Here is a 20,122-nt window from a genome sequence, read left to right as displayed (position 1 = left end):
TAACTACATTTTGCCCACCAGATAAAATAGTGCATGCCATTTTCTAAACGTTGCAACTAAAACTAGATGGTGGAAGGATGATTCTTTCACCAAATTTGGATTTCAACGATCACCGTTGATATAGAAATAATCAACCTTATTATTATTGCCCATCATATTTATCCACGCGGCTCAATTTTAGAGGTTTTTCCACATCAAAATATCTTGACCAAAATGGACAGAAAATCATATAACGCATACAATCACAAGCTATATAACGAGCAATTCTGCGTATACTCTTATAATTCAGCCAAGCAAATTTTGCAATAAAAAAACCTCGGGAGGTCAAAATTCTGTGTTATAAGGTTGTCATTTTCTTTTTCAAAATTGAGATAATATTTTAGGAATCCTCACACCGTCCTTTACTTTCTTATTCTTTAGTTTTCAATCAACGAGGGAAGGGAAGGAAACAATTCGTAGGTAGAGGAATTGAAAGGAAGCGCTCGAATTTTGGTTTTCCTTCCAACTCGATTAATCAATTAATCCAAGAGAAGAATTGGCTTATCCAGGTGAAAGAAAATTTGATCCCTCCATTTTTCAATTTAAAATCCATAGAGGTTCTTTTTAAGTAATTTATTATTTATATATACCAAAAAAAAAAAAAAAGACACAATTTTACAAGTTTTATTGCGAGTGATTTTGCTTGTGATCTCGAGAGGTGTAAAGACTGAGTTTTTTTGTTTTTCAATTTTTTGTTGTCTCATAATTTAGCTTTAGGGCTTATTTAGTTCACCTTATTTTTGCTTATTTGAACTGATCTAAACTAATATGTTCTGATCTGATCTACTCTGATATGATCTAATCTGGCTTGATGTCAGATCTGATTGTCTAATTTGACCAAATTTTTATTATGATAATCTAAAATATTTTAAGTTGAAATTTGTTAGATTCGTAATAATGTATATTTTATTAGTAAGTAATTTTTTGTAATTTTTTAATTACAAAATTAAAGATATTTAGAGATAAAAAAACCACACATAAAACAATAAAGTATGTCAAAACTTATTTAATCTAAACTTATTTTTTCTAATCTGATCTGAAATAAATTAAAATAAGATATTGTTTTAGTAGTCATTGTATCATTATTTAATTTACTTCATGTTGTTCTTATACAATTCGATTTGCATGCAGTCTTGGAGAAGGAAGGTTGGGAAGACACATATCATATATAAATAAATTAGAGGTAAGAAATTAAAGCTAGAAATGTGATTTTTCATTTTCTTTTTAGATCAATTAATTTGTGGAATGAATTGGTTTATTTGAGAGATGGAAAGTTGACCCCCTTTATTTTTCTTCCCTTCTATGACCATGTTTGATAAAGGAAAATAAATCTTTTGATAATTCAAACACACTATTACATTTATTTGGATAATGATGATACTGGAGGGGAAGGGAAGGAACAAGAATTCAGGGGATGGATTCATAGTAGTAAACTTGTGTTTTGACTTCAAATCTATCCACCTTTTTTGAAACGATTTGACTATTTATTATAAGAGAAACAAGATCCCTCAAATTCCTATTCTTTCTCTGCTTTTCTTCCCCCAATTAATATCAAATTAAAAGAAACAAGATCCATCACCCTCTTACACTTTTTTCTCTCTTCATAACACGTTGTTAGTGCTCTTACATTCTTATTAGCCGTTAGTACATAATTAATGACATAGAATTATTGATGCTAATATGACACAATTGATGAGATAATCACTTTTAATGTGGTGGTAAAGGTGGTAAAGAGAACTCTTTACCACCTCATTAACAGTGGTGATATCGATGTAACTAACTTAATGTGAACATACATGGGCTGCAATTTGAATTATTTCCTTGTTATTATTCATTTATTGCAATACAAAATCAAAATCATGATTCTTTATTTATGGCATTGGTGTATTAATTTGATATCATATTATATGTGATATGTGATATGTTACCATATTATATGATATGTTACCATATATTATATTATTATGTTAGTTACCATATATTATATTATTATGTTAACTACCATATTATTTTGACATGTTACTATATCAATTTGATATTATTGCTAGGAGGTTAATGAAAATTTATAATTCATGCAATGTATGTTTACCATAGGCTGAACTCAAGTTTAACTTTGTTGTGAGGATGAATAATTCAAGAAAAACGATGTAGTTTAAGATTTATATTTATGGAGAAATTTGGTAGTTTAGATACATACATAAAGAAAATAATTTTTTTTTTTTACAACAATTTAAAGGCATTTACATAACACATTTATTTGAACTTATTAATTTTATTTTATTTTTTTTAAAGTCAAGAGAAAGTGTTGTAAGGTTAAGGATGCGTTCTATTCACTTGTTTTTCACTTATCTAAACTTATTAGAACTTATTAAACCTTATCTATATCAAAACTTATTTTAGTTGTAATTTGTAATTGGGTAACCCTTATTAGAACTTATTTTTTCTAAACAGAATTTATTACACCTAAAATAAGTGAAAATAAGGTGAATGAAATAGGCTCTTATAGCTTGATATGGTAGTCAGCCAATGAACCTAGATAACTCTTTCAATTAACTATATATTCAACTTAAATTAATAATAACTTCAATTCCAATAAAAAAAAAAAAAAAAACCTTTTAACAAAAACTAGTTAGTTCTTTTTCTATATACTGTATATCAACTTTCAATCCATTTTTTTTAACGTTCTCTATGAAATTGATAACATTTTTCTACTCTTACATCCTTACACCACTATAAAATTAATTACAAAAATTAATCTTTCTTTGATTTAGTTTGTTTCTCAAAAAATTCTTCGTCCACACACCACACATTTAATCAAATTCTCTCCTCCCAAGAAAAATTCATTCATCATTATTCATTACATTGTTAAGGATGAATAATAATAATAATAATAATAATAATAATAATAATAATAATGGTGATGGTAAATGTTCATTTTTTAATGAACATGAAAACATGTCTGATTTTGAACCATTTACTTTTGATGATCCAGATATAATTTTAAACGATGACTTTATAGTTGATTTGGCCCGAGGTATTCGACTTGCTTTTTATGCTGCAAATCCAGGTGCTTCTATGACAAAGGAAACATCAAAAACTGACTCTTTTTTCAATTTTGAAACTTTAGATAGTATCAAGCGCGAAATCATGATGCAAAGAGGTTCAAGCTCAACCACCATCCCAGCCACAACCCAAAAAACTACACCACCTTTATCAAATGCGCCGATTGCAAACCCTAACCCGGTTGAGCAAGCCCCAAACCCCATCCAAATTCAATTGAATGAACCCTATGTAAGCACATTCCTACCCATGGACTCATCCTTGTCCCAACCAAATGGGACCGTTGTTGTAAACCCAATAACCCTCCCAATCCAAGTTGCGCCCATGCAACCATTTTCAAACCCCATCTCATCCTTTCAGGTTGTCGCACCCTTTCAAATGAATGCGACCGTTACATACGGCAACCTGATTTCAGCCCATGCTATTGCACCAGCTTATCAACAAAATCATATTAATAATCCTTGCGCAAATTTGTGTTGGCAAGTCAGACAAGAAGCAATCTTTGTAGATGAGCCTGCAACAAACCTTTGCCTTTCAACTCCTATTCAAGAGGCTCCTATTCAAGATGCCCCTCCTATTGCGACCCCAATTAATGTGCCTCCTCCTCGTCGTCGTGGCCGCAAAGAGAAGCCCACTGGTCTGCCGGACACTTGGATTGTCACGCAAACCACAAGGAAAAGTGGAAAGACTAAGGGAGTTGTTGACAAGGTTTATACAAAAAAACTAATAAAAATTAAATAATCCATTTTATGTAATTATTTTAGTACTGTGTAATAATTAAACTTTCAAATTTGTAATGTGATGCAGACGTACAAAAGCCCAGATGGTAAGTATTTCCGCTCTTGGAAGACGGCAATAGTTCACTACAGGAACACTGATGGGAAAGATGATAAGGTATACGCTCCTTTATATATCTATACATACATATTAATGTATAATTGTATAGCCATCCTTATTTTATATCGGATCAAAATCTAATTTTTGATTAATTATAACACACGACTTGCTAAACAATTAGTTAGATAGTGTACTAATATCATGTGTAATTTTATATGCCTATCTAGTATATATATGTTTATAAGTATATTTATTACATATCAATTGCACGTGGGTACTTATTACGTGATAAAGAAGTAATAAAAAAAATTAATCGCATATATATAATTTTACTAATTTATATGTTTATATATATACATGGCCTTTAATTTACAGGGAGAAGGAGGCTCATCAAGTGGTGGACAAGCGGCGGCTTGAAGACGTCGTGTCTTTAATCATTACAATGGTGATTCATGTGAAGTCAATGGAGGTAAAGAGCGAGAAACATATGGGCAATACAATGAAGTTAGTATGAATAGTTCTCAATTTCTTTCATAGTCTCATTTGAATCTATTGTAAATGGTGGTGAAAACAATTTTCGTTTATTATTGTTGTATTATTCCTACCATTTCATGAGATATTTGGTAGATGACTTTTTGTTGCTTGTTTATTTATCATGGTAATAGTTTCTAATGTTATTTTGAAACACCTTTATTCTAGCAATACCAGTTATTTGGATCTTCTATTTCTTCTTATAGTCTCCAATATTATGTGTGTCACTTACATTATTATTGGTGAATGAATTCATATAGTTTTTTAATCAAGATTGATTAATATTCAATGAGAACTTGATTATATTGATACATATAGTTTAGGGAAACAAGAAATTTTAGCTAGGAACCCTTTGATGAAGATGTCAAACTACTTCAAACAAGCTTTTTTCACATAGAAATTTAACTCACAAATAGCTTGGTAACTATAGTGCCCGTACGATGTACGGTAGTAATAATTTTTTTCTTCCCATTATTAATTTATGATATAATATAAAAATGAATCAACTCGTGTAAAATAAACAAATGCAATGCGTATAAGAAAGATGAAATGATAAGGCAACACTACTACAAAATATGGATAAAGGATCAATGATAAGAAACCACAATTATTAGATAAGGGGTTCCTTAATAAAGGAAACCTATTTTCTCTAATTAGGGGTTTCTTATACAAGTGTATAAGAAACCCCTTTTGGAAAAATGTGGTTCCTTATCTAATTATATAATTTTAGTGCTATTTAAGGAACTACTTTTTATGAAAAGAGGTTTCTTTTTTTTCTTTCTTTTTTTTTTTTTTTTTGACGGGAAGTAGAGGCTTTTATTAAGTACTCATAGAATCAGAGATTACACAAGATTGAGCCTCAAGTGGGACTTCTTCAATCCACACTCTAAGCTCGGAAAAGTTTCTGCTTAATTGTGCTAACCTATGAGCAACTATATTGCCTCTTCTGCCAACATGAGAACATGAGGAAAAACGAACATAATTTTGCACGCTCTATAAAAGTCACGCACAATCAGTCCTAGATGAGAAGCCTCGATTCTTTGCTGCTTGAGATGGAGATATAAATTCAGGCTATTCGTTTCAAGTTCAATTTTATCAAGGCCAGCCTCAAGTACGTGCAATGCTGATGGAGTGTCTAGCTGCAAGTGCCTCAGCAACATCAACACTCACATCCCCTTTATATTTCAAGCAGGTAGCAGCCATAACATCTCCCACATGGTCGCGCATAACCCCACCAAAACCTACAAAACCATCAGCAAAACACGCAGCATCACAGTTAACTTTATAGCAGCCCACACTCGGTGGTTTCCAGGTCTGACAGATGGGGGCAACAGCAGCAGGAGGAACATGAACACTAGCTATTTTATTTGCAATTTCAAACTCCCCAACAATATGCACAGCTCTCTTGATCACATTAACTTCTAAGACTTCCTTTTTCTCAAACAGCCAGGCATTTCTTCTAAGCTATATGCCCTAAATCAGACTCCAAAACAAACTCCACCAAGTAGAGTCTATAACCCTTTTTTCTGAAAGTAGACACACCAGTCCCAAAAGGACGATGAAGTACATCCACTTACATCCAGACGGAGAGGCGAGGAATACCATATTTTGGAGGCACCAGAACACAAAACTAGAGTGTGCATCAGGTCTTCATTAGCATCACCGCACATTAGGCACGCCTTATCAGTAATCATACCTCTCTTAGAGAGATTTTCACGAACTGGAACCCCATTGTGTAAAGTTTTCCATCCAAACAACCTGATTTTTGGGGGAATAGCTGCATTCCATGCTTTATCCGGATTTTATCTTTGCTAACAGAGGAAGACGAGGCCTTGTCATTTCTGTGAGTGTACATATCATCATAATAAGCACTTCGTACACTAAAAGACCCAGATTTTGTAAGTGTCCATGACCAAAAATCCTCACAATCATACTTAGCCACAAGTATACTAGAGATTGCTTCAACTTCCCACTCAGAAAAGTGAGCTTCAAGCATATTGTGATTCCATATACCATCAGACAAAAATTCACTAACCAGCCTTGGACCCTCAGGGTCAGTAATCTGCTTGGGGAGAACACGGAATATTAATCTAAAACTATTTCTAACCCACCTTCAAATTAAAAAAATAAAAAATAAAAAACCTATTTCTAACCCTATTATCATACCAGTTATCTTCCATTCACCCCCATGAACCACAGCCGCCCCCACCCATCCACTGATCTCTCTTCTCCCTCTCTTACAGTTCTAATCTCTCTTCCATTGAAGCGAATCTCGAGCTTTATAGGTAAACGTTATCAATTTGTTATTGTAATTCGTTTTTTTTTCAATTTCATTTCTGAATATTTCGATTTTGTGTTTAATCATCTTTTCACGAACTTTTGTTTAAATTGTTTAATTTCGTAATTTGTGTTTTTGAATTGTTTAATTTCGTTTTTAGATTAACTTCTGTAATTTATTGAAGTACCCTAAATCAAATTTCTCTAATTTTCATTTTTCAAATTATCAAGTTTAATGGCGAAAGAAACTGGTTCCCAGCCAGCTAACTGTGTTAATCCTGCAACTAGAACACATTCAATCGGCTTAAAGTAAGCTTTTTTTTCTTTTTTTCTTTTTTTTTTTTAATTTAAATTTCAGATTTGATGCTTTTTTATTTGATCGATGAAGTTCATAAATTGTGAATTAATACTGTTTGTTCAAGGAATTGGAATGGGTTTGATTGGAGTTGATTAGCCTTGTTTGATGTGAATGTGTTAGAATTGTTGTATGCATGCTTGATTTTGTTTTTGAATTAGTGGGTAATTGTTGAAACAACTAAATTAATAGGATGAAGAAGTATAAACTTTGAATAAAAGAATTGTGGAGGAAAGATAACAAACTCAACAAAAATTTGGTACGCTAAGTATTTAGTTATTATGAATTGAAACTACTCATTAACAATGACTGTTTAATTTCCTAATTCATTTGTTGCAGACTTGCAGTTCCAATTGCATATCATGCCCATCAGTTTTTTATTTCAATGATGGTGGTGTAATCTGCTATAACTGCCTTAAGAATGATCCCTAACATATGTTGTAATGATTTGTACTACTGTATTTTAATTTTTTTTAGCCTCTTTAAGTAATTGATGCATATATGGTTCATCTCTTTGTTTGCAGCTAATTGAAAAGCTATCTGCTTTAATCCTCCGTTTTTCAGTTAATTTAAGTCTCGACATTCATTTCTTTTTATTTGTTGTAAATTGCAACCTATGATTAATTAATTTGGTGAATTTTGTGTGTTTTGTAGGTGAAAAATTTAAATTCAACAAAGGATGGTTGGAGTTTTATCAATTTTGTTTGGAGACAAATATAATTTCTTTAGAGGTGTTATAAGACCAGTTATTGTAAATGTTGTTGATTGTGTTTAGAATTTCATAGTTATATTAATATTAAGTATAAGAATTTTACATATTTGTGCATGAATATTATATGGAGTAAGGACCTTAGCTTGAAAATCTAAGGGAGCGTGATATGTAGGAATATCGTATATATAGTGGTATAGCTATCGTACATACCATTGTATGTATTTGATAGTTATATTGCAATATATATATAAATATATATTTTTTGAATTTTTGAATTATGAACAAATCAAAGAAACCCCTTTTCACTAAAAGTGTTTTAAAATGTGTTTTTTTGACAAAATTTCCATATTTAATTAAACCAAAGAAACCCCATTTTTTTCTAAAAAGTGGTTTCTTTAATGCTATTATAGAATAGTTTTAGCTTTACTTAAGAAACCCCTTCTCTTAAAAAGTAGTTTCTTAAATTGAGCAAACTAACCCCCTAAAAAATGTGGTTTCTTAACCTAAGAGACCTCTGAGCTTAAGGCCCCCTCTAAAGTGGTTTCTTAGGCCAATTTTAGGGGGTTTCTTTTCATGTTTTTGTAGTAGTGCAAAAATTATTAAAACTACAATTGACAAAAAAAAAAAAAAAAAAAAAAAAAAAAAAAAAAAAATTAGTTTTGATTAGTTAGTTGAAAATATTTTAAAATAGTATACATTATATTATATTAATGATGCTTGTTATTAAAACTATAAGTCGTATGACTTTTTATTAATGAATTAATTTGATTCAAAAAAAAAAAAAAAAACAACTATACAATGTACTTTCAAAAAATAAGCTAAGTAGAATAATTACCAAAAAAAAAAAAAACACTTAAAGGTGACATCCTATATTGTATTGGCGGAAATTTTTTAATGATAGCAACATATGTCCAAAATTATCGATGTAAGCATAACCTGTTTTAGTAATACTTAATAGATGTTTTGAAGGAAAAAAAAGTTATAAGTTGGCAAAATTATTACAGAAATAATTAACAGAAAAATAACTTTATTATTATTATTTCATAAGATTTCAAATCAAATCCATGAATAAATATGTTTTTTTTTCATCCACTATTGTAAAACTATATAATGGTAATATAAATGTTAATGTTGTATTTTTGGCTCCGTTATTTTATACTCTCCACCATATATCAACCTTCTAAATTATAATTTATTCTCCCTTAATTAAAAGATCTCAAAATCTGGTATAACTATTTTAAGTAAATAAAACACGAAATAAAAAGGAATACAGTTATTATAAAGATAATATATAAAACTAAATAATATATTATTATAATTGTATTATACAAACATTCTAAAAATAAAGATTTTTGCTAAAAAAAGGAGGAGGGGTTTTGGAGGGAAAAAACAACACAAGGAAGTGACACATGTCATTTCTAATGTCTGTTTTAGTATTATGTTATTATTGGTTGATGACGATATTTGTGTATGTCAGAGTATAGTATATGAATTTTATGGATAAGATTGTATTTATTCAAATATCTATTCAATTTAATTAATACTCGACCAATGAAAATATTAAAATTTCATATGATCATGACTTCAACTTCATACTAGTCGATTGAAAAAGGGTTACATTTGTCATTTTAGCCCTTCTTCTTTAATGGTTACGGAGTACATTTTAATTATATCCTAATTAAAAATATTGTTTTTTCTATACACATTTTCCCCTATATACATATTTTCCTACAACTATCCCCATTTACCTACTCCCAATGTAACTATTTCTATTATCGAAGTTAATTTAATGTCCTTTTTTTTTTTTTTGAAAAGAAAATTAATTCATTAATGGAAGAGTCATACGACATCTACAATATAAATCAAAACTAGCAAATACAATACAAACTGAATCGAATAATATTCTAATTTGACAAAACTACGATCGTTGTTATCTAGATCTGACATTTCTAAATGCCCTCTTTCACACCGCTGTTTGATACAGCTTTTCACGAGGGGGTCTTTCGATCTATTGTAGCTTTGGAATCGAAAACCATTCGATACAATTGATTGTAGATGTAGAATTAACCTCCATGGCAACACAGCACAACTCCTCATCAACAAATCATTTTTTCGTACGAAATTAAAGAACATAGCCCCAAAACTCTCAAAAAGAGAGAAAAATTAACCCGATATACGGGTAGAAATAACCCGATATAAGGGTAGAAAAACTCTCAAATAGAGAGACTACAATTATTGTGAGCATAAAGTAAATAAATAGTAAGAAACTAAGAGATTAGGGGCTTACCATCAACCAAAAGGTTGGTGGTAGCCTTTTTTTTTTTTTTTTTTTTAGGATTTTTGAGGAGGAAGAGAATAATTTAATGTCTTAGTAATACTTGATATATGTGACATCTAATAATTGTTTTTCACTATCTTATTTTATTTTTCTTATTAACAGTGTAAAACAATGGATGACCTTCTTTTCAATTTTATTATTTATTTTTTTTAAAATTAATTTTTTAATTTTGGTTAAAAAAAATGAAACTTTTGTATATAGTTGTCTGGGAGAACAAACATAACATCAACACTAGTTTCAGTTTCAGAGCATCAATCTTCTACTCTGACTCTCTCTTCTTCTCCCAAATTCTTTCCTTCTCCCGAATTCTCAAAAATGTCTAGAAAGTTCTTCGTCGGCGGCAACTGGAAATGCGTAAGTTTTTATCTTTTTGTTTTTTCACAAAATCATTCATCATCAATTCAGTTTAATTTCCACTGCTGAATATAAGCACTATCTTTCAGCTATTCTTCTCCATAAATTGCTTGATAATTCTTGGTTTTAGTTGCTTTTATTCGATTAAGTATGCAATATTGACGTCGTTCTATGAAATTTTCCGATTGATCATATTTTTATCTTAATTTTTAGTTTGCTTTAATCTGAATTACATATGCAGTGGATTATGATTGTCAATTTGAATTGTTAATTTCATTAATTGGCTTTAATTTGAAGTTGAAGATTGCTAATTTCTAATTCAGAATGCTCCCAGATTAATTAGGGTGCTAATCATGCCTTAATATGATTATAATCTCTGTGTGTGATAAAATTTCATCATTAATATGAAAATGTTAACCTTGTTTGGTTAATTAGCTAAGATATACTACTATAATTTGATGGTATGTTGATAATGAATTAAAGGGGCCGTAGGCGAAATGATGTATAATTTGTGTTACACTGATGGAATCTTAGGGTTGAAGTAGGAGTGTAGGAAGGAATTGTTCATGTGGGAGAAATGAGGGTATTTTGAAGAAAGAAGAAAAGAAAAAATGTTTAGTCTGTTTGTGATAACATGATTATTGAACGTGGTAATTATATTGCTAAATTTGGGGCTGAAAGTGACTTAATTTTTCCAGAATGGAACCACTGAGGAAGTGAAGAAACTTGTGACCATGTTGAATGAAGCCGAAGTTCCCTCGGAAGAGGAAGTGGGTGAGTATATTACATTCTTACTTCTTATAATGCTTGGAATGTGACATTATTGTGATGTTATGGGAGAATGTTATATTGATAATTAAGTTAGTTTGGAAACTAAACAAATTATATGTATGAGTGAAGTCAGTCATCGATTGTTTTCTTTCCTGTTGTGGTGGTAAGGGCTTCATTAAAACATTACCATCTAAAATGGGACAGTGGATGCTACAGACAGAATTCATCATGTACAGCAGGAAGAGCTGGAGGGCTAATTGTGATTGCTAGATATTTTAATGGCTTAGGGTTTAGCTTTATTGGATGTTTCATAAGTTTATTTTAATGCTACCAATTAATCAGATTACACCATGTCATTGCTATGGTTATGCTTTGATTAATTAATGATGGATTACCAATTTTTCTTTACTTGGGTTTGAAATGATTATGAACTTATATTGCTTTTTGTTTTTTGTTCCTCTTTTTTCATAAATGATTGTATGATCATCAGTTTTCTTGGAGTCTCATGCTAGTTTACTCTACTACTTGATAATTTGATATTGTTCTGATTGACATTTAGGAATTTTAGCTTTTATGGGAGTGCCGCATGATTTATACAGTGTTCTTGACTACATGATTAGTGCTGATCATTCTTGTTTGATTGTGAATCCTGTTCTTGCCTCGTGCATTCTGTTAAAACTTCATTTGCCTATAAGATCTTCTCAATGTACTTATTTTGTTTCCTTATGTACAATTGGACCTTTTTATTCAGTCTTATTGTGATTGAACTAGCCTTTTCTATGCTCTACCATATGTAGCTTCTGTTACCTAATTAGACCCCGAATTACAAATGTCTAAATGTTGATATATATATATGCTAAATGTGTTTGATTTTTCTTTACAGCAACTTGGTTGAAGGGAAGGAAGTGTATTTAATGTCATCTTTGTCATTTTTCTTTATTTCTTTGGATATGTTATATTGGGTCTACAATTAATGTATTATCTCAAATAAGCTCATGATTGGTAGAAAAAAATGCAATTCTCTGTTTATTATATTATGCTTTTGCTTTTCCTTGCAGAGGTGGTTGTCAGCCCTCCATTTGTATTTCTTACTCTGGTGAAAAATTTATTGAGGCCTGATTTCCATGTGGCTGCACAAAACTGTTGGGTGCGAAAAGGTGGTGCTTTCACGGGTGAAATCAGGTATACATGATCTGATCTGTACCTTTGCTCCGATACAATAATTTTTCAGGCAGGATATTGTTATGCTGCATTGTAAACTGTATTACTCTGCTGCTTCTTTAGTTTGTCTCATAGGTTTTAAGTTAATGTCCTAAGTCATCTTTTAGCATACGAATATAAATTAGTACTAATATGTTTTGTTGTCTTGTTGAATAAGCTCGTTCAAATTCTAGTGTGGTGGATGCTATACTGACTAGGATTAATGTACTCAAATTCCTGTCTAACATTCATGATGTCTTCTCAAACATGAATATAGTGTATCCCTTTACATTCTCCTTGTATGTATAATCATTATTTTCCTATTAGATATGAAAACTCTACTTGTATGTTTATCGAGTGTTTCAACATGATTTAGTCTCAACATAAATCTCTTAGTCTTTCTGGTTTCCCAACCTGTATCAGTCACGTATTTGACACCTAATTTGGGCACAAGCTCTGTGATCCTTGAACTTTCGTATGAAATGTGATGGATATCTTACACTTCTTTAGTTTTCCAACCTGGATTAGGCAGTACTTGACACCTAAAGTGGGTGCAATTTCTTAAATGTGATCTTTGAACTTTTATATGAAAACATTTACCTAGTGAGCTGAGTCTAAGTGAAACCCTCAGATTACAGGAGTCCTCACTCAGGTTTTAGAGCATTGTCAGTGTTGTTTCAGTTCATTTTTCTCCAATATGAATCCCATCTTTTATGTTGAGGAATATTTTACCTGCTCATTTCATCTACCTTGGTGCTTTGATTGATAGCATTCTATGAAATAATATGTTACTTGGACTTGGGTACCCATGTCCGACACGGGTACGTGTCCAAGCGTCCGACTCGGCTATTTTGTGAAAAAATTCCATGATTTTGAACTAAAAGTGAAGTGTCTGGGTGTCATACTTGATAGGCTGTCGTCGAGCCTACCAAAGATAATCCTATCTTGATCTCACTAGCTAATAGCAAGGGTAAGAAAGGGTAAAACCCAAGAGAGGTGTTGAATCATCCACCAAAATACTACCGTTTAAATAAGCTAAATCAAGAAAAATTTGGTTTGGTTTCAAGTAATTTCTACTAGTTCTATTCAACTAAAGACTAAAAGGAGATTAACAATATTAAGAGGAATCTAGGGCTCGGGTTGTACTACTGAACTTCATCACGAATCACAATTAGCATGCAACAATCAAGGTAAAATAGGGGATAAAATAGGGGAAGTCATCTAAGGCACCTAACTACTCTCTCAAGCTAGAGGGGATTACTTGAATCATGAATACAACCTACTCTCATGGTTACAATGCATAAAACAAGTATTAAAGCATAATCACGATGACAAAAACATTCTGTTGACTGGAAATTCCTATTCTCATGGCATTTCAAGTCAATTAAGCATAAAGGGGCTGACTCAAGTTCATCTCTCGATCCTTAGATGAGAAAGCTTTGATAAATAGTCCTAACATTGGCCAAATGCAAGAACTAACAAGGAAACCACTTAAGCTCAACTAATTAACACCCCACAATTACCAAATTATTACATGCAACAAGTTATTAGTGACTACATTGAGGGCTTTACCCAAACCCTAGAAATTAGACTACTCACAATCAATGGAAATTAAAGCAATTAAAGATTTCAAGCAATTCATGAACAAGTTCAAACTAAGAATTAAACTAATGAACAATCTAAGCATACAAGAATTAAGCAAGTAATTAACAACTAAGTAGAGAGAAGATAGAAGAAAAGAGTAAGAAATAGTTACTAAGAAGCTTCAAACTTGAATAACAATGGTGGAGTTCTTCTTCTACAATGATTGATGTTAAATTTCCAAGCTAAGAATTAAAAGCTACTAATGATTTGAGAGTTTTTGATGTTCTAAGATTACAAACTAAGAGAAGAGCTCTAAAAACCTTGATACTGTACAGTGAGAGCTAAAGGGGGTATTTATATTACCCCCAAACAAAAAGGACGGAGAAAACAAGAATCGGGGTCGATTATAGGTCTGCACGGACGTGCCAAGTTGTGCAAGGCCATACAGGACACTTAAAATCGGGGCAGAAGCTACTGATTTGGGGTGATGCAGTCGCACGGTCGTGCAAAAAATTGGCACGGTCGTGCATCCGTGCAGACCTGGCAGTGAGGCTTCTAGCTTCTTACTTCCCTTGCACGGACGTGCAAGGCTTGGCACGGCCTTGCAGGGTCTTCTTGGCCCCTTTTCTTCCTTCTTGCTTCTCCCTTCTACCAAAACTCCCTTTCCTTGTCTCATTGATGCTAAAGCTCCTTCTTTGGACCTAAAATGTCATCAAAAACAATAACAACCCCGTGAAATACGTAATACACATAAATGCATAAAGATGGAATGAAAAGTGAACTAAGACATTGATTTCTCACAATTTCGAGGTTCAAAATCACTCTATAATCATACCAAAATACAAGTTATCAATACTCATGGCCGATTGTTGAGGGCCGGACACGGGTATATGAGGTGAAATGAAGAGTCCGAGTAACATAGATGAAATATATGTCGCTTCATGCAAATCGTGGTATTTTTCAAAGCAATTACTATATTAAAAGAGTCTTTGGGTTGTTCATTTACTCTAAACGGTAGTCTTTATGTTAATCATTTGCCTGTGTTTCCTGTCAAGAAGTTTTTTAAGCTGTAAACTTTGATCTAGACTTCTTGCTTTGGGCTTTGAGAAAAACATCGACTTATATGTACAGATTATAGTCATCTTCGACCATTTCTCATTGTATTTAGTTTTCTTGGTCCTTTTATGTTTGATGTTTGCAAATTTTTTGTTCACATGAAAAGTGTATTATGATTTTGGATTTTATGTGTTGGGCTGATGTTTAACATCCTCTGTCTTACACTGTTTTCTCTATTCATTGTTGCAGTGCAGATATGCTTGTCAATTTGGGTATTAACTGGGTCATCCTGGGTCATTCAGAGAGAAGAGCCTTGTTAAATGAGACAAACGATGTATGATATGTCACCTTCAGAATCTTCTATGCCTATTTGCTGCCTTACATACTATGTTTTGCTTTGCTTACAGAAGTGCTGATATCTGACTAATGCTCCTGTGTTTCCTCTTAGTTTGTTGCGGACAAGGTATCACATGCGCTCACCCAGGGCCTGAAAGTGATAGCTTGTGTAGGTGAGACTTTGGAGCAGCGTGAAGCAGGAACTACAATGGAGGTGGTTGCAGCTCAGACAAAAGCTATTGCTGGTAAACTACTGCTATATGTTTTTAAACGAACTGCATTTATATAAGCATTATATGGAAGATTAGTCTGTGTCTAATCCTCATCAGCATAAACTTGCAACTAATATTTTGTTTATTGCTGTGTTGATAGACCGCATAATGAATTGGGATAATGTTGTTGTGGCTTATGAACCAGTCTGGGCCATTGGAACTGGAAAAGTTGCAACTCCTGCTCAGGCTCAGGAGGTAAGTCTAGTTTCCAGAGAGCATTGACATTTTTATTTTTTTTGCCAACTTGTTGCAAGAATTATGATGTTTGATTAAATTTAATGTGACATGCACACTAATGCTGAGTGATTGGTGTTCTTAGCTTCTATGTAACTTGTCTGATCATGAAGTGTTATGCAAAGAGCTAAGAGGAAATGTAAATATGTAACACAGAATTACAGTTGATTTTTATATTTCATTGTTTCCATCATTTACAGGTTCATTTAGAACTGAGGAAGTGGCTCAAGGAGAATGTCAGTGCCCAAGTTGCTGAAACAACCAGAATTATTTATGGAGGTATTTTAATAGCTTTAAGACAACCGATAAACTAATAGGAGTTTGTCAGTGTCGTAGTTGGTTTATCCTGTAATTGGCATTGATGATAACAGTCCATAGTCCATACTCTATACATCTTGTATCAGAACTCTTATGTACTTCTCCAGCTTTCTATTCTACCTTCAGGTTAACCCCCCATGCCTCAGATACACCCACTTAGATGCCCATATTATGTAAGATGTAACTCATTTACACACCTTTGATGCTGTTACCAAACTTTCATGGTTCACTGCAGGCTCAGTAAATGCAGGTAACTGCAAAGAGTTGGCAGGACAGCCTGATGTTGATGGATTTTTGGTCGGCGGTGCTTCCCTGAAGGTAGTGTTTTATAGCACTGGAATTTCAATTTACTGGAGTAATTATTACTTGTATATTACAATTTTATTACATCAGATAAAAGATTTGCTGCCTGATTTTCTTCTTCCTTTTTGTCCATTCAGCCGGAGTTTGTAGACATAATCAAGTCTGTTACAGTGAAGAAAGGTGCTTAATATTGATCCAGTCTAATTTCGGAAACCACTTCTAGATATTTTTGCTTTTATTAGGTGTTCTTTTGCCTCAAGTTGTGCTTCTTTTTCGGTCAATATGAATGTATAAGCTTAAGTTATTTTCTTCGCCGTTTGTTCATATTGTGTGAAACTACGGTGTGTGTTAATTAGAGATCAAGATCACAATAACATGATATAGTAGGTGGAATTCTCTTGCCAATAACTTACTCCATCAGAATCAAATCTCTTGTGTCTGAAACGAGGATTAAAAGAAAGTAGTCAAGAGTTGCCAAAGTTGTCTTAATTAATATTATGTCCTCGTGATTAAAGCATGATTTGTCACTAGAAGTTGTTCTTCCCTGAAGATTGACCTCATGATTTTGATTCTTTGTTGAAATATTTGCCTCGTACTATAATATTTTAATCGAATAGATCCAATCATAGTCTCCTGAAAATTACAAAAAACATTATTATAGTCATAAAAAGGATTTCGTATAGATTTGTATCGTCAATTAGGACTTAAAATAGGTTTCATTAGTTATAATTTTATTTTCTTTATACTAATGATGTAAGAAGTTCTGTTGGGGACGTTATCATACTTAACCTCACAAACTTGCCAACCCAATTCACCTGATTGTTTATAACTTAACCAAATTCCTATTGTATTTTTGAATTGTTTTAACACAAATCAAAATTGATTCGAACCCGAATTAATATAATAAAGTTAATAAGGAATCTAATCAAGACTTCTGTAAAATACTCGGTTCAAACAACTTATGTTTCACTTATCCTAACGTATGATAAAATGACACTTAGTATCATTTTTAATTATTGCCTTTTTACATTGTAAAGAAGAAATAATTGTTTTGAAATACAATTATAAAATTAATGATATTTTGAATCTAAGTATTACCTCCGTTTTATATTATTTGCAATGATTAGACATTTTCTACTAACACTTTACGTCAAATCTTTACAATTAATTTGAAAGTTATAGAATACTCTGTGAAGTGAATGATTGACTGAATGACGTAGCAAAAAGTCCAAGCAATAGTCGAGGTGGGCATGCAACAGTACAACACCCGTCAAAAGACAAGGCAGAAACGGGGTCAAAAGAGTGATAAAAGTCAACAATCTGATGAACAATAACAAAACTTATATTCAATTCTAAGATAACAACTTGCAGTGAAGATAAGGTCCCCCCTCTTGCCAATTACACGAAAAGCATTATTTTCTACAACCCACATGATTGTTATCTCTCCTTTTTTTCACATTATTGAATCACTCATATTCATTCATCCATATTGTTAATCTCATAATTCCTATATTTGGTTTATTCACTTTTTTTTTTCCTTTTTCTTAGAAGTTGTATAAGAGGAAGATTCATTTGCTTTTAAGTTATTACAATGTACGTATGATATTTACGTTGCATATATGGAGAGAGTAAGAGATCGAGGATTGTTCACACTGAAAAAAATGCTACAAGTATATACGTATCTAAATTTAGAGGATTGTTGAGCCTTTTAATTTGCTTGACTTTTTTTTTTCTTTACCTATATAGTTCACTCGTATATGTTTACTGTTTTGAAGTTTAAGTATGAATGGTCTATTTACAATTGTAATGTAATGTTCTATAATAGAAGTACATACTAACTTCGCTGAAAAAGTAAACATATAAGATAATAACATAGTCATACTTTACAGGAAAATATCATGAAAGCAACTTAATCCAATAATAATTCATACACTGTAATTTTCTTTAGAATACTACTAGATTATAATCATAATATGTTTATTTTAGTTTTTTATTTTAACAAATAGTGTTGCTATTTATTAGCAGTTTTATTTATTTTTATTAACTATTCAACTTTAAATAACCAAAAAAGATAAACATACACAAGTCCTCTACCAGCACCGCGACCGCCACCACCACCTCTGATAACACGGTCATGCAATTGACCTTGGGACAAGAAGTAGATATAGTCATATCTATAGCTAGAGATAATATCTAATTGCAATTTGGCATGTTAGTATTATGACCTTTACAATAGCAATTTGAGCTATATATGAGTTGCCACCCGTGATTTGTTTGTTATCTATCTATAAAACTAATTAGCCTAAGCTAGCTAGGCAGATATTTTTTTTCTCACATGCTTGATTCCATCACCTAAATAAAAACTCATCTAGTGGGTTGCTAGAAGATTGGACAAATTGAACAAGCTAAGCTTATCTACAAATGAAAGTAGATAATCCAAAACGTGACCTTGAAACTTGAAAGTACAGGTTGTTAATTAATCTCTTAGTTAATTAATGAGGCTCAGCTACTAATTTTATAAATATCCTGGAATTGACTAATACGTAATAATTGACCACAAATGCAATTACATTGGCGTCTAAAGGTCAACTGAGTTCAGTGTTAAGTTCCACCCATCAAATATTTTATATTCCGTACCATTTATTTCAATAGCTAGGTTATTGTAGATTTGTAGAGTAGTTAGTAGCCACGTAAAAGTACAAGCTAAGTATTAATACCACCAAAAAGTCAACCATGCATTTATTTTGACCAAATTTAAATGGGAGTTGGGAGCTTGGGACCAAATTTCACATATGCTCTTTAACCTAAGAAATTACTTTAAATTAGTTTTATGTGCTATGCTAGTATACTCACCAAAAGAAGAAAGTGCAAGTTATCCTCTCAACTACTTCTAGTACATTTTCTTTATGTACCATGTTAGTACGTTACTAGTGTTTCTTAGCCACCAATTTGATTGTCACATGTCTCGTTTGGGAAAATTATGACCAATTGATTACTCAGTTAATTGGTTGGTCACTCCATTGTTTATTTTGTATGTGTGAATGTTTCTTTTTTTTTGTTGTCAAAACACGTATAATTGAAAGAATAAGTTTGTGTAACGCTGATGGCACACATTCAAGTTTTGAGAAACTAGAATATTGTCCACCTACACCTCAAAGGCTCAAATTGGTATGGCTTGATTAACTACACGACTACACATATAGTATAACATATGAGATACATATAATTGGTTTGGCTTGGTTACCTCATTTTTTGTACTTCATATTTTCTAGTTCTTTTTAATTACAGAGTACTACATATAAATATATTTAAGAAAAAAAAAAAAAAAACCTTTATAAACATTGGCCATTTATTTTTACAATTTGACTTTATTAAGAACAAAAATTTACATGCCAAATCTTATTAAATTGGTTTTGATGAGTTTATTCATAATATTAATTTTTTATATATGTAATTAAATTATTCTATACATTAGTAGAAGATTGATGAATTCAATCAATCATACAATAAGTTTTTTAAAATTATTATTAAAAAAATGTGTCGAC

The 20,122-nt window shown here is 31.8% G+C and overlaps 1 protein-coding gene and 1 long non-coding RNA gene across 2 annotated transcripts; both read left to right on the top strand.

Annotated features, from left to right (window-relative positions):
• Positions 1 to 6,347: 6,347 nt before the first annotated feature.
• On the top strand, positions 6,348 to 7,915 carry LOC110688417. The gene is made up of 3 exons (XR_002504592.1): positions 6,348 to 6,752; positions 6,976 to 7,053; positions 7,754 to 7,915. It is a non-coding gene; the product is annotated as an uncharacterized LOC110688417 (long non-coding RNA).
• Positions 7,916 to 10,159: 2,244 nt separating this feature from the next.
• On the top strand, positions 10,160 to 17,094 carry LOC110688416 (triosephosphate isomerase, cytosolic-like). The gene is made up of 9 exons (XM_021865155.1): positions 10,160 to 10,503; positions 11,202 to 11,277; positions 12,333 to 12,456; positions 15,364 to 15,448; positions 15,563 to 15,695; positions 15,823 to 15,917; positions 16,157 to 16,235; positions 16,510 to 16,592; positions 16,715 to 17,094. The coding sequence occupies exons 1-9, from the start codon at positions 10,465 to 10,467 to the stop codon at positions 16,763 to 16,765; spliced, it is 765 nt and encodes a 254-aa protein (XP_021720847.1). The 5' UTR covers positions 10,160 to 10,464; the 3' UTR covers positions 16,766 to 17,094.
• The last annotated feature ends 3,028 nt before the right edge of the window (positions 17,095 to 20,122 follow it).

This window comes from Chenopodium quinoa, unplaced genomic scaffold, assembly GCF_001683475.1.
Source record: "Chenopodium quinoa cultivar QQ74 unplaced genomic scaffold, ASM168347v1, whole genome shotgun sequence".
NCBI classification, from domain to species: domain Eukaryota; kingdom Viridiplantae; phylum Streptophyta; class Magnoliopsida; order Caryophyllales; family Amaranthaceae; genus Chenopodium; species Chenopodium quinoa.
The sequence above is the reverse complement of the archived record's forward strand: the minus strand, read 5'-3'. Positions and strand labels throughout refer to the sequence as shown.

Excerpts from the sequence above, each read along its gene's own strand:
- LOC110688416 (XM_021865155.1), top strand. The coding sequence starts at position 10,465 with ATGTCTAGAAAGTTCTTCGTCGGCGGCAACTGGAAATGC. Across the intron at positions 15,696-15,822 it reads TCAGACAAAAGCTATTGCTG|ACCGCATAATGAATTGGGAT; the intron begins GTAAACTACTGC and ends CTGTGTTGATAG. Across the intron at positions 16,593-16,714 it reads TCGGCGGTGCTTCCCTGAAG|CCGGAGTTTGTAGACATAAT; the intron begins GTAGTGTTTTAT and ends TTGTCCATTCAG.